General features: G+C 41.1%; 2 protein-coding genes across 3 annotated transcripts in view; one reads left to right on the forward strand and one right to left on the reverse strand.

The window, feature by feature from the left end:
* Positions 1 to 596: 596 nt before the first annotated feature.
* The window catches only part of LOC135432107 (uncharacterized), a 75,678-nt gene continuing 60,886 nt past the window's right edge, over positions 597 to 15,388 (forward strand). The window contains exons 1-2 of one of the 2 annotated variants that reach the window (XM_064687587.1): positions 597 to 803; positions 4,286 to 4,784. In XM_064687587.1, the coding sequence (XP_064543657.1) occupies positions 4,472 to 4,784 (313 nt within the window). In that variant the 5' untranslated portion in view covers positions 597 to 803; positions 4,286 to 4,471. The remainder of the gene's footprint in view (positions 804 to 4,285; positions 4,785 to 15,388) is intronic. The other variant, XM_064687588.1, reaches the window with a different exon arrangement.
* LOC135431803 (transmembrane emp24 domain-containing protein 2) lies at positions 7,050 to 7,773 on the reverse strand. Its single transcript, XM_064687128.1, has one exon. It carries the CDS (start codon positions 7,703 to 7,705, stop codon positions 7,094 to 7,096), a length of 612 nt encoding a protein of 203 aa, XP_064543198.1. The 5' UTR covers positions 7,706 to 7,773; the 3' UTR covers positions 7,050 to 7,093.

Genomic DNA, 15,388 nt, shown 5'->3' on the forward strand with positions numbered 1-15,388 from the left:
CATATTCATGACAGAAAAGGGGTCAAGAATATATAATATGTTAAGTCCATTGAGGCATGACATATTTTGCCTGGCATTGGAATGTGAACGTGTAATCCGCAGTCGGTTGCACCCGAGAGCAACATGCTAACTTGTTTTTGTTGAACTGTTCCTAAAGAACAGTAAAGGGAAAATATGCAAATTAAAAATATGCCCAAATCGTATCGTTCATGTGACACAATCGCCCTCGCGAGCTTTGTTGTTAGCACTTGTTCCCTCTGCCCGCCCCTTTGCCAGTGAGTGCAATCTTCTTTTACTGAGACAACAAAAAGGGATTGTTTTGACCTGTCTAATCTACGCGAAGCCAACTGCGCGCAGCACGTGCTGCCAGCAATGGGGAACAGCTGTTGGCACGTAAACAAACGCCATATGATGGAGAGAGTCGAAGAGCGGCAAGTTTTCGCTCGCGCTCTGGCAGAGCTTTCACGCTCTCAGATAACCTGAACCGTTTCGCTCAGCACAGTGCGAAACTTCACTTTCATTTACAGTTACAGCTACGGCTACAGCTACAGCTACGGCCGTGATAGCTTTCGATGTCGATGTCAGTTTGCCGTGGCAAGCCAAAGCTTAAGGTCGTCGTGTTCGCCATTTACGCTTGTCACAAAGCCAGCTGAGTGGCCCTCGCAATTATTGGAGCTTCGTGCAGGTCGCGACGCGCGCGCTCAGTTCTTGTGCAAACGGCGGCAGGACAACATTGTCCACTCCTCCGCACCCGGCTGCCGTCGTGTAGAACGTTTTGTAAGACGCCACCGTCGTCGCATTGTGTAATAATTTGGCTCGCCATCTTAAATATTAAATTTAATAATAATAATAATATGGTTTAAGGAAAGCCGGAACTGAATGGCTCTTATCAGGACTCGTGCCTGGTCCTTGCCAACTAAAAATAAACGAACGCGTACGTGCCACGTCCATCAATCGCCAACAGGAAATCCGCCCGCACTCCCGATTTGGGTTTCACTCGACTGGATTTGTTTTATGTTCTTGCCTTTGCCATATGCACACCCGCCCCGGTTTTTACTGCCGCCTCCACGCTCCACGTGGCGCTTGCGGACCCTTTTCTGTCGCCGCATTTCGTGGGTCTCTTCGACTTGGGCTCTTTTGAAATATTGAGCAGCCGGCTTTGAGTCCTATTTCTTGTTCTACTGTCGACCAGGCACAGGCTAACCTGTTTGTCTAAATCTGGCAGCAAGATTAATAGAACACACATTTAGATGGACTATTTGATCAGTAGTTAAGGCTGTTAACAGTGCAGTTGGGTGTCAAACAAAAAGGGTTTACATGTGACGAAAAACTAAACAAATTCGGAAATAACTGAAACTAAATTCCCGTTGTTAAATGACAATAATAAACAGTGTAAAGTGTGTGAATTTGATTGAAACTTTTAAAAAGCATAAATATTTGTGATTTAAATTGATCAAATTTAAATTAAAACAGAGTTTTTTTTTTATGTGCAAACTAAATTCTAGGCTTAAAAATACAAATCAAAAATATATTTGGAAATCCTCTTTGAAGAGATATTAATAAATCTAAAATGGGTATATTGGTTTGGTGCGAATGTATGTACTAGGCAAAAGGCGGCATGTGCTACTCCATAAAACATATCTCTTCTTGATCAGGACTCGTCGATCTCGGCAACTACGAGAGCTATCCGCAATATGTGTTTATCCCTTTCTGTCGATATCGGGTCCCATTTTTAAAATATCGATAAAATTTGGTATGTGGGCTAGAAATAAATGACTTTTTAGATATCTCCGCCTATTCCGCACAAAAATAAAAAAAAAACAAAATGTTAGGTGTAGAAACTTGTGATTTGAATGCCATATTTATGCTCTTAATATTTTGGCTATATTTAATGAATTGAAGAATTCAAAGCCTCGTGCTAGACACCCAAATATTATATTGACTGAGAAGTACAGGGGATTCAATAGTCGAGCATGCTCGACCACAGCATTCTAACTTGTTCTTAGTACTTAGTTATTATGGCTTATTAATTTCTATCGTTGATATGCGTGTAGTTGGAGGCAAGTTTTATTATGGACTTAATAAAATATATATTTTTAAAGAATTAGCTTAATTAAAAAACACTTGCAAAGATATTGACAGTAGCAGAAATAGGACGGTTCTCTAATTAGTTAACTCCATTCCACCTAGCCGTTATTTACAATTAATTAACTTGGCCTTAGAATATTCTTTCGTTTGAATAAGTGTCTTTTCACATTTTTGGCAGATGTTGTAAATAAATCCACTTGTGTGGTACATAAAATAAACCATTTCATTGCGGACCATCCGTCGACTTTCTTGAGTGTCTCTCGAGGCACAACAAAAAAATGACAACCATTTCTCAGCTGGCTGCGGCCGGAACTTGAGCCCGCCGCATCGTTCTTCATTAGAGCGCCGACATGTCAAGGACTTTTGGCCGCTTCTTGATATTTTCAGAACTGCATTTCCATAAAAAACGAGAAAGAAGTGCTATCTTCGGCACGCCGAAGATTTAATACCCTTGCAGACCCAACCTTTTCAAAATGCTCATGGTGCTTTGCCCGTATCTAAGAATCACAGGGAGAATAGTTAAAGCCGAATATGTTTAAGATATCTTGAAAAACAAAAAAGTTCTCCCTACAACAACTTAATTTTCGACCGATCGTTCCTATGGCAGCTATATGATATAGTAATCCGATGTTAATATGATTTTGCATATATATAAGGAGCATAGTAACACTAATAAATGCCGAGTTTGGTCAAAATATCTTGAAAAACAAAAAAGTTTTCCATACAACAACTTAATTTTCGACCGATCATTCCTATGGCAGCTATATGATATAGTACTCCCATGTTAATAGGATTTTGCATAAATATAAGCAGCATAGTAACACTAATAAATGCCGAGTTTGGTCAAAATATCTTGAAAAACAAAAAAGTTTTCCATACAACAACTTAATTTTCGACCGATCATTCCTATGGCAGCTATATGATATAGTACTCCGATGTTAATAGGATTTTGCATAAATATAAGCAGCATAGTAAAACTAATAAATGCCGAGTTTGATCAAGATATCTAGATAAACAAAAATGTTTTTCATACAAGAACCTACTTTTCGACCGATCATTCCTATGGCAGCTATATGATATAGTACTCAGATGTTAATAGGATTTTGCATATATATAAGGAGCATAGTTACACTAATAAATTCCGAGTTTGATCAAAATATCTTGAAAAACAAAAAAGTTTTCCATACAAGAATCTACTTTTCGACCGATCGTTCCTATGGCAGCTTTATGATATAGTACTCAGATGTTAATAGGGTTTTTCATAAATATAAGCAGCATAGTAAAACTAATAAATGCCGAGTTTGATCAAAATATCTTGAAAAACAAAAAAGTTTTCCATACAAGAACCTACTTTTCGACCGATCGTTCCTATGGCAGCTATATGATATAGTGGTACGATCCGACTGGTTTTGACGGATGAACTGCGTGCAACAGAAAGAGACACTTCTGCAAAGTTTCATAAAGATAGCTTTTAAACTGAGAGACAAGTTCGGACTAGTAGTTGGACAGATACTGATCATGGATATATATACTTTATAGGGTCGGAGATGTCTGCTTCTATGCGTTACACATTTCACGACAAAATTATAATACCCTCTGCAAGGGTATACAAATAAACAGAAATCCATACGAAAGCAGAAAAAAACTGCAACTCCAAGCAAAAAGCGACCCAAAAATGTGTAACACCGGGCAACGAAACGGTGCCTGAAAAATTGCAGCAATTAGTGTGCCTGGAGGTCAACCAACCAGCCAGAAAGACGGCCAGACGGCCAGCCAGCCAGAAAGACGGCCAACGAATCCAGCTAAACCAATTTCCAAGAAATATGTGACACCCATTTTTTGTGGCTTTTTTGTTCGGTTCGCATTCGTTGTGACAAGGTCTAAATGTTTTTTTAAGGGCATGAATCACATTTTTTGCATACGAAAATAAAAAGTCTTTAAGCGGGCGACTCCATTTACGGATTAAATTTAATTCTCCCAAATGTCAGCTTTAATTGTAGCATATCTGATTTGCGAGTTGGTGGACAGGGCATGTTATAGTCGAACTATGGCTAGCCAGTTGCAATATAAATTGCTGTTAAATTAATAACAAATGTTGCATAACAAATAATGCGGGGGATTATTGAATAAACTATTTGCATATTTCATGTTTATTACAATGCGTTCCTTTTTTTCTGTACATACAATATATATTTAGCAATATCCATGGCCTTTTATTACGCATATAAATTGGAATAAATATTAACAATGAAACAATAAATGAATTGACTGACCGAGAGAGAGAGAGAGAGAGAGATAGCGAGAAAATAAATAAATAAATTATCATAGTTGGAGAAAAAAGAAAGGAAAAAGAAGTGTAAAAAGTGTCGTGAGAAAGTGCGAAATGAGCCACAGCAAACGCGCGTGGAATCAAAAGCAGCAACAGAAACCGAAACCGAAACAGAAACAGAATCAACAAGCGAATCACAGTTCGCATCTGATTCACAGCCGAGCCACAGGATCAACAGTCACCAGGCCGATGAGGCAGAACAATAGAGCCGGAGCCGGTGCCGGAGCCGGAGCCGGAGCAGCTTACAGCTGCGGATTTGGATTGTGGGCGCCGTCGCTGCTGCTGCTGCTGTTGCTGCTGCTGCAGCTGCTGGCCGCGACGCAGTCGACGCCGTCGCCCTCGTCCATGCAGACGCCACAGAAGCGAGGTAAGCACTTCTTTTTCTTCTTCTTCTGCTTCTTGTTATTTTTTTTATCCTGTTGCCGGCGGGCAGCATCGCAATGTCGCAGCGCTGGCCTCGTGCCTCGCCATTGTGGTTGGGGGAAATGGCAAATAAATGTCAAATAACAGCGAGCTCCCACTCGCACACATGTTTGCCTATATTGGCCATTGTTGTCTGCTCTGTGTGTGTGCTGTGTGTGTGTGTGTGTGTGGCGGGTAAATAGGCAAAAAGACGCCAGCACAAAAGCGCACCACGTTGCGTATACGCGCTGTTGCCGCTTGTCGCTGTTTGTCGTTGCCAGGCCAGCTCCGAACTGCCGCTGACATCTTGAGTTTGCCTTTGATATCAACTGTGTGTGTGTGTGTGTGTGGGCGGAGGGTGGGCGGGTGTTGGCATTTTATTAACATTGCATTGCTTCCAACTCGCTGACATAATAGAAAATTGAATGGCTGCGCAAGGGAGAAGGGAGTCCGTGACACGGGCACAGCAAGCAATGCAATTAGGCGAACAGCATTGAAGGATGCTGAACATAATTAAGGCCAGTCAAGTAAATTGCATAGCATTAGATAATCGCAAAAATTGAAGAGAGAGAGAGAGTCAGGTCAAGTCAAGTAAAGCAGAAAACTAAATCATCTATAAATCGTATTTAAATGTACCTTTAAGAACAACTTAATATTGGATCGCAGCTGACAATTTTCCAATGAAAATCTCAACTATTTCTAAAGATCAAGAGGCTTCTTTGAGAGTGCGAGGGCAGCTTGGCTGTTATTTAGTTATCAAGTCTCTAGTTAACTGGCTTGGAATGTCCTTTCTTTTGCCTGGCAGTTTTTTATTTCACGACTTTTTTCGCAACATTGGAATTTCCTATTTAGGAATATGCGAATGAAGCGGCATCAAATTGCTTAAATCGCCAGAATCTCGAGTGCTATGCAAGTTCGTGATTGAAGTGACACCTCACGGCTGTAGCTGCAGGCGCCTCGAGTGTCCTGCCAAACTGCGTGAGGTCCTGTGCCCGTCCTTTGTCTAGTGGACTTTATGAGCCGAGCTGGCAACTGGAAGCTGGCGCCTGGAGATAGTCGCCCAGCTTGCTGTGGATTGCCACTTGTTATCCAAGCACAGCCGCAACTGGATTCGAGAACTTTTGCTTTCATTCGACGCTGGGGAGCAATATTGTGTCCTGGCTCGTGGCCTTTTTGTGTGCCTGGCAAACTTGCAGCTGCTTAGCTGCTCATCTTTGCGCTGAGCACCAGCAGTTGATGGAGTCTATGGCCGAGTGCTGCCAATCCTGCAACATGCTTCATTTTATTATGCAACAAAAGTAGGAAAGAAACTCCAAAAAACTTACTCTCTCTTATATTATGGCGAAACAAAAAACTTGACGCGACATTGTCGTAAATAAGAGGCAAAAACTTTTCTTTCCATCTATTTTCGTGCCTTTCACTTCCATCCCCTGTCTATAGTCCTGTTTGTTCTCTGGTCTCAGAGACAATGCCAAAAAAAAGAAGATAGAAACTTGTGCATGAATATGATAAGTTTGTTGTTGCTACTCGTGTTGTTATTGTTTCGGGGAGGGCGCCATAAATTTGTGCTAATCCAATGTGGGCACAGTTTATAGGTGAAGCGAACTTTATGGATACTTGAGCGCCAAGTTCTTGATACTTTATCCTGTTCCTCATATGCATGAATGTCTCCAAGCTTGTGTGATATATGTGTGTGTGCGTGTGTGTGTGTGTGTGTGTGTGTGTGGTGTCGCTTGAAAGTTTTATGGCCTGTGAAGCATGAAATGTGCAACAAATTGTGGCTCAAAGATTAACAGAGAGAGAGAGAGAGAGAGAGAGAGAGAAGAGAGAGGGGGAGAAAGAATATATGGTTCATTGATGGGTTTAATATGGGCCAAGTCAATTGACTTGTCGCAAAGTTTTTGCTTATCTGCAGTGCCAATAAATTGGTGGCAAATCAAGAAATTAATTTGAAGTATCAGATGGGCTTAAACAATGTCCGAGCTCTATAGTGTAAGCAGACCAAGTCAACTATTGCTGTCCTCTTAATAAGTAGTATATAATAATATACAATAATAAGTAAACATAATATACCGACGGATAGTGTATTGTAGGATATATTAAACACTTGACAAGCTATGAAATGGCAATTTAAGCTGAATGAGCGTAAAATAAATATATGCTGAGGTTAATCATATTTCAAATATATGCTCTTAAAGGATTGTCTTGTAATCAAATGGAGCAAATCGACTTATTTGCTTTGTCCGAGTCAAAGGACAATTATTTATTGAGAACTTAAACAACACGCTTAACCTCGAAGAAACGCTTCAGATAGTAAATCTCCAGAATGGTCAGGGCCAGCAGCAGCGAGGGTCCGAAGATGGACCAGGCTATGATGCGAAAATGAACATTGTCGCTGATCTCCAAATGTCCTTTATAGCGCACGTGCATGTACTCCTGTTCGTGCTTGATGGCCAGCAGCTGGCTGGAGAGTGCGTTGATGTTTTCCTGCAGGACCGACTGCTCGACAATGTCGTCGGCGCGCTTGTGGGGATCGATGTAGTAGTTGAGATCCTTGGCGACTATGAAATGGAACATCAGCACCTTGGGTGTCAGCGTGGACTGTGTGTTGTCGAAGCAGAGCGTGTACTGGCCATCCTTGATGGCCGCAAAGGTATATCTGCCATTGGTTTCCGCTTCCGCATAGTATAGCCTGTCATCGTTGGGTGCCGAAATCTCCACCCCAATATCCTTGAAGCCACCCTCCATTACCTCAAAGTTCACCGTGATCTTGTCCTTCTCGTGTGCGCGGTCAAAGAAACAGACCGTCTCATGGGCATCGACCGTGATCATGAAACCGCGAGCCGCTTCAAAGAGCAATAAAAGACACATAAAAGTTGGCAACATTTTGAAAAATGGTTTGGAATTTTTTTCGTATATCACAATGACAAGATTTTTCAAGATTGATCGGATTAAATGAATTCTTAACTGAAGTTGATAGCTTTAAAATGTTTGACAGTTTAAAATTTTATTATATTACATCGCAGAAAAATACCCGTCGTTGCTCGGATCAAATGAATAATGCTGAAAATGCAAATGCTTGTGATATTTGCGCTAACTTCAGGCAGATACTGTATAACAATATTCTTAAGATATCTTCACATATCTGCAAAAACGTACTCAATTTTATTATATTACTTTTATGCGAACAATCTGTGGGATGTAAATCTTTCATAAGACACATGTCTACAAGGGTACCTAAAATTCGGCGTGCCGAAAATGTCTGTATTTTCTGTATTTTACCCGAAACAATAACGCATTCGAGCCCTGATCCTTGTTGTTCTGAACATATCCTTCTACCAAAAACAGAACAAATAGTTAATCAGACCCTTACATACCGTCGTTCATGCTCGCATTCGATGCAGGGTTGACATTATTTTCGTATCGATAGCTCCCTGAAATCGCAGCACAATGGCAAATTAACAAGCCGACGATGCTGGGCTCATTCGCTGGGACCTCAGCAGTTCGAGGGGTTATTTGGGCGCATTGGGTGCTCTTCATCTCATTTATTTGGGAATTGAATAATGCACATCTATGTTTGGCTGCACTGCTGAGGAGAACATTTTGCTATTGGACTTCAATTAGGTACATCAAATAATTACAAAATAAATAATTGATATCTCTGCTAATTTACGCAAACTGCAAATGTGAACTTTTGACCCTCCCACAGCTGGCCAAGCAAATACGATTCAAATCAAATTAAGATGATAAAAGCAAATGGCAAATTGGCAGCTGTCCCTGCAACGCATTTCCCACATCACATCTCATAGCATCCCATCACACTCCACACCCCACTCTCTGCCCCCCCGTCCCTTTGTACATCGATTCTTTCAATCTGCTTGCTCTGCTGTGTTGTGGGTAATGCATATTTTATGTTATCGATTCCTTGGCCGGGGCGCGGCCATCAATTGTCAAAATGTCATCCATTTTTAATGCCATCGGGGCCAACATTTTGAAGTTCTCTCTAAAAAGCGACCGGTTTTAATTCCTTCCTACCCCCGCAGCGCTCGCAAAAAGCAAACTGGGCTGAATTTTAATTGCAAAACAAATGGCAAACAAATTGCAATTTATAACTTTCTGAACAACAACAGCAAATAAAAAAAGGAACAACAACAATAAATGTGGCAAATAAATTCCAATTGTTTTAGTTTTGGCATAAAAATATATACAAAAATATAAAAATATTTTGTTGGGTCAAGTTTTAATGCCCGGCTCTTAATTCAATTAAATGCAAGTGTGAAATTATTATTTGACGTACTTTCCGCAACTATTTTATAAATCTTAATTAAATTTACAATTAATTTGTGTGCTTAAAATAAGATTACATTTTATTTGGGTTGCAACGCTGCTTGTTAAATATATTTAATTTTATTTATATTAATTATAAATAATAACATATTTTGCAGAGGTCACTAGATGAGTTGCCTAAGTGACCCAGCTATTCTAGAGGTTCTCTCTTAGATGAGAGCCTATCTTTAACTATATGTTAAACTCATAATCAAGGCACAAACAGGCAGAAGGAAGCATCTACGACCCCACAAAGCATATATATTCTTGATCAGCATCAATAGCCGAGTCGATCTAGTATGTATGAACGCAAGGATCTTAGACTCAGAGACTTTAGCTGTAGGTCCTCTTAGTCCCCGCGCAGATCGAGTTTGTTTCCGATATTCGATAACTTGCCCCGTTTCCAAGTAATCGATCAAAAATCGAAATCGAAATCATATTTTTGAGCAATTTTGGCAAATAACATTAGCTAGAGTCACCAAACTTGACAAGTTGCTTCTAGAATAGTATATAGTATATAGTATATATAAGTATCTTTCATTTTACACCTATCGCCTGCCTGTTGGAAGAAGAGAGTTCAGGGTATCCCCTAGTCGGGAGCTCCCGACTAGAACCTCTTACTTGTTGATATCTGTGAAGCTGGGCTTCGATCCATTACTTGCAGTTTTCAGTAGTTAAATATTGATATAAATTTCATAATTTATTTTATTGAAATTAGTTTGTTTTATATTCTTCTCTTACGCCCATTTTAAAGGATTCCTTCAGGTGTTCTTTAGCTAACAAATCTATTTATTGCTTCGCTTCAGGGTCAATAAAATACTCGAACAGTTTCGGCTTAAATCTAGTTGCTGCAATCTCCGTTTTTAGGGCGCAAATCTCTTAAAACAAAAACCGATTATAATCACTGAGCAAACTTGATGGCAACTTTTTGTAGCACCAATCAAAGTTTATGGCCTTAACTTTTAGCATGGTTGACCCAATTAAGTGCCATTTACTGGAACTACAGCATTTGTAGATGTTATTCCGTCTGAGCCATGTTGAATTTGCATATCTTAAATAAGTTGCATTCCACTTGAAGCGTTTACATTTAGCGAGAGACTGCTTCAACTCGATAGACGCTCAACTATTTCAAACAAAAGCAGAGAGTGCCGGAAATGACGTGTAGCCAGCCCGCTTTCGACTCAATATGGCGATGGTAAATGGCGTCGTCTTCGCTTCCGCTTTGCTAAACATTTTACAACTATTTGCTGCGGGTTTTTTTTTTTTTCAGTTAGTTTGTTTTTATTTCGCGCTCTTTGAATATCCTTTATGATATTCAATTTCAAATTGTAATGCTTTAAGCGATTAAGTACACGCTTTACGCCACTTAACTTCATGTCTATGTGGAGGGCAGGGAAGGGAAGGGAGGGAAGAGGGAGCTTCAACACTTTTTGCCGCCGGAGTTCGCTTCGGTCGCGGTATTTGCACTACTTCAGTTACTTTGAGCCACGCGTGCTGCTCAGCCGACACTTGACTCCTTGGTCGCCCCGGCATCATCATTATCATCATCATGACATCGACGCTCTTAAGTGCTGGTTCAGGCCGAAGCCGAAGCTGAAGCTGATGCTGAAGCCGGGACGGAACGGGACGGAACGGGCGTGTCAAATGTTTTTTGCGTGCTTAAGGACTTTTTGCGTTGTCGTCTCGTTACATCCGTTGGATATTTCATGTGCGTACAGCTTAGCGGCTGGAGTTGCCAAGTCCCAAAACTCAACTCGAGCGACAGATTTCGTTTCGTTTCGTTTCGATTCGTTTCGGTTCATATTTCTGCTACTTTTGCTGCAGCTGCTGCTCCTGGCGGGTGGCTTTAAGCGGCTTAAATTGCGTATACGCCCCGTAGTGTCTCCATCTGGGAGTAATAGCTGCCAGTGCTCACTGTAGGCTCTTATTTTGCATTTCTAGCAGGCATTCACATGACCAGAAACTTTCTGGGCACTTTCCGCTTGCCAGCTACTCAATTATTATTATGCCGCCTTGGACACGCCCCAGTCAAAGTTTCACTTGACGACGTGCGTGGCAGTTACCTGGTTTTTCGCTTCCTTCTCTTTCTCTTGCCTTCTGTTTGGGTTCTGTGGTTCTGGTTCTCTAGGCTTCATCAAATCATTTTTGTGGCCAATGCATTCGTGCGTGCTCTAATTTGTTTGGCTCACAGGACCCACAGAACTTTCTGTGTGGATATAGCGTTGATTGCTTCTCTGCAGTCCTAGTCGCATTTTAATGCCCTTTTAAAGGTGCAAATGATTTCGTTTTATTTAAGCACGGCAACTTTTTGCCAGCCTTTTGACTGCCGACAAAGACTCGCATTAGCCTAATTTTTACATTGTCGCACGTGACGCCATGAACAGGCTACTGGCAAGGGGGTGGGAGAGGGGGGGGGAGGGGTTGGAATGGTGGGGGAGAGGTGATGAGCTGGCGGTAGCTGTATGAAAATTAAGAAATTACCATAAATGAAAAAGTTTGTGCGTTACACAGCAACAAAATGTGGCAAATAAAAATTGTGTTGCCTACTTATTTGGGCGCCATTTAAATTTATATTCGGAAGCTGAAAAGATGATTAAATTTAGATGTGGCGATATTATTTCAGCTGAGACAATCGTTTAAATGTTCTCGCACAAAACTTCACATCAATTGCGCACTATTCCATAAATTCTTCCTATTTTTTTTTGGGCCTTTTAAGGACGACACTTAAACTCTTTTGCAGCCCAGGGCAATATTGCGAGCAGTCGGTAGTGTGAGAGGCAAGGACCAACATTAGCTGTAAAGTCTTGCTAATCTGCACTTGAGAAAAGCACTTGAGCACTGGCGAAGGACGCAGAGAGAGAGAGAGAGAGAGGGGAGAGAGAGAGAGAGAGGGGAGAGAGGTGAGGGCAAAATGAAAGCAAATCGAGAATCGAGGCAAACAAACGCTGAGAATGAGCTGTAAAAAGGCTCAAGTATTGACAATGGCAACAAGGATATCGCCGAGGCAATGGGCGTGTCGTGCATGATGTGTGTAATGGGCTAATGGGCGTGGCAGCATGTGAGGGCGATATGTGTGTGAGCGTGTGTGTGTGTGTGTGTGTGCCTGACAACAAATTGGCAAATTTTGTGTAAAGATTTATTTCAATTGAAAGTGCCCGCCATGAGCTGTCAACATGAGTTCGCTCCAAGCACCGCATAAGTCAGCTAACGAGCTTCAATGAGCCATGCCAGACATTTCCGCTACATGAATAGATAGAACCAGATAGAGAGAGGGGCAGGCGGACGGGGTAGTCGCAGAGAAGCATATCATGTGGCCTGACATTGTCGAGCATTTAAGTTATGCTCCCAAGGCAGGCCCAATGTAAAACATTTTGCTGTCCTGCTGCAAATTTCGTTATGTGTTGCCATAAAATTCACATTAGAATTTCCGTGCTCTTTCCTGCCACAATTTCACTTATTTGCGCACTTTCTCTGCGCCACACGAGTCTAAGAAAATTTACGAATGTTGCCAAGTTCTATTTTGCTGCTTGTTGCCTGCTTTTCGCATTTCGCGTCAATTGCGCCATATTTTCGCGAGTGTTTTTCAGAACAACCTCTCTTTCTCTCTCTCTCTCCTTGACTCTCTTTCATTTGGCAAGGCTCTTTAATTGGCAGCTTTCCTGAACAGTTGCAGGCTTCCTTTGGCTGGCCTTGCGGCACAATTAGACGGAAGTTCTAGCGATTGCGGCTTTCCAGCTCACACACACACACACACACACACACACACACACAAACCCACACGGATGCACGGAGCTTAAATGTGAAATTTAAAGATTTTTCAGGCTGCGATTATTGACCGACTTTAAATGATGCATAAAGTGCTCATTGAGGCGCTAAATGGGCGGTGGGCCTATCAATGTGTAATGCACACCTTTATGTCTTTGAAAAGTCAGATACGTGAGAATTTGTGTTTCGTCTTTCGTCTGACATTTTAATGAACAACCGAATTAACATTTAAGGCTCTAATTGACAAGTTTTTGCTATAATTAAAGCGATTTCTTATCGAGTTTGATGAGACTGCAAACAGCGAAAAATAATTTATTCTGATTTATTGATTTACTAGAAGCAAGAACATTTATAACATTCCATATATTAAAAATTGCAATAATAATAATCTTTTAACAAGAAGAGAATATGCACAAAATATGATTATAGTTTATTATTGAAACTTCAAATTATTGTAACCAAATATATCAGAGACACAAAACTGTATGAATTTCTGAGATGTCAGATTGCCACACCTTAAAAAAAAGTGCTACCAAATTTGTCAAAGACAAACAATTAATGTAAATAATTTTCTGTGATGCCAGATAGCCACAAAGGTATTTGAATTGATTTATCTATTTATTTCTATATTTTAATCTTAAAGCTAGGCTAATTGTTAATAATCGCAATTTAGAGAATTGTAGAGTAAAATTAAATAAATCAATTGTTTTGCTGTGCATTTAAATTCGATTTCAGAATATAGTTACAATGAGTGTGAAATAATCATTGGAGAAACAGATACATTATCTTGTAATTAGCTTGCACCTGTGACGCAACTGCCTCGTCCTTGGGCTCATTTAGTCGGTCGATGCTTATCAGGAGGCATTCGCCTGTTCCGAGAATGTCTCGCAATTTCACGCTGTCAGTCTCAAATAAATCAAATGGCAAATTCAATGATAATCACTTTGCATGCAAATTCAATTAACAAAATGTGCTTGGCAACAACAACAGGCAGCAGCTCAACAAATGAGAAAATTTAATTTTAAGCTCAGAGAGGCGAACAAATTTAAGCAGGTTGGCCTCCACAGTTGGAATTAAGTTTTATTTTCGACGCGTCTTCTTCGGGGCGAATGTGGGCGAGGGGAAAAGCTGGTCACACGTAGCACAGAATTGTAAGCGTCTGAGTAATCTACAGGAACTCTCTCACGCACACACACACACACGCACACGCATACATACACACCGCCGACATTTGCGTGAGCCACGAAAAATTTAATTTTCTCACATTACTTGTGCATACTTGTGAGGCAAAGGCCTCAGGCAACTAACCCAAACTCGTACCCAAACCTGACACAGCCCCCCTCCTTCCCCGGCAGGCAGAAGACAGCCTGGCGTGTGTGTGTGTGTGCGTGTGTTTGTGTGTTCCCACACCAATTTTACCCCCAACCCTGGGTAAAGTGTTTAATGTATATGTAATATTGAAACAATGTGAAAATTGCGTATACGCACAGTTGTCCCACTTCACGCCCAACACTTTTTACCCTTGCACAGTGCAGAGCACACACTTCGGTTTTACTTTATTTGATAAGCAAGTCATTTGCATATGGCACGTTGACAACCCTACCGCAGCAGGGTATATGCCAAGGGGTCATGGATGAAATCAGCGTCGTGTCAAATATGTTGCCAGTTTGCACTGACAGCAAACTGCCAAAAACAGCTGGAAGCAGCAGGTACAGTCACGCCTGAGTCAGCCAATGTCAGCTCCGGCTGGCAAGTGCCCTTCTCAGCGATTCTCATTGAATTGCTGAGGCCATAGTTCGTTTTAATAAATTGTATTTTCGCCCTTTGTGTTTCAAACATGAAAAGTAATGTTCCATTTAAATGAAAAATTAAAACGAGTAAAATATTTATACATGCGCCTTCTATGCGAGTCTCATACAACAATTGCGAAACAGTTGCCATTCAAGATGTTTACTTTATGGCCGCAAGCCTTAAGCAAACCTTCGCTTGCCATATGTTTATGAACGCCTGGCAATTGGCCGGACGGAGGCCCATAATTTCCAACAATTTGTTTGGCTGCAGCCGGGCGAGAATGGTGTGCCTTCGCCTTCATTTGCCGGGGTGTATAAAATTACAATAAATCCTTGCATTTTAGCTGCAAATAAACAAAGATTTGCAGCGCCCTACGAAACGGGGCGCTAAAACAAAACAGCTGCCTGGCCAAAGTGCATGCAAAGTAGCATTTTAAGTTGAGAACAAAACGGAGGAGGAGGAGCAACAACAACAACAGTCCACAGCCAAGAAGGATCGGGCCAAGGAGGTGCAGAGTCAGGGTATAAGAGAAACGAATCCTTGTTGCTCGTTTCGTTTGCAAGGCTTGCTGTTAAATCAACATGTAAGCATTTAATGCGGCGCCCCAAAGCTGAAAAAGCGTAAAATTCCCCAAATGACCATAAATTTTAGTGTTTGCCATTGTTGTTGTTGTGTTTTCCTTATTTT

The sequence above is a fragment of the Drosophila montana genome, unplaced genomic scaffold (assembly GCF_035044405.1).
Source record: "Drosophila montana isolate Dmon_TW-CO22-7 unplaced genomic scaffold, ASM3504440v1 contig_3200_1, whole genome shotgun sequence".
Taxonomy (NCBI): domain Eukaryota; kingdom Metazoa; phylum Arthropoda; class Insecta; order Diptera; family Drosophilidae; genus Drosophila; species Drosophila montana.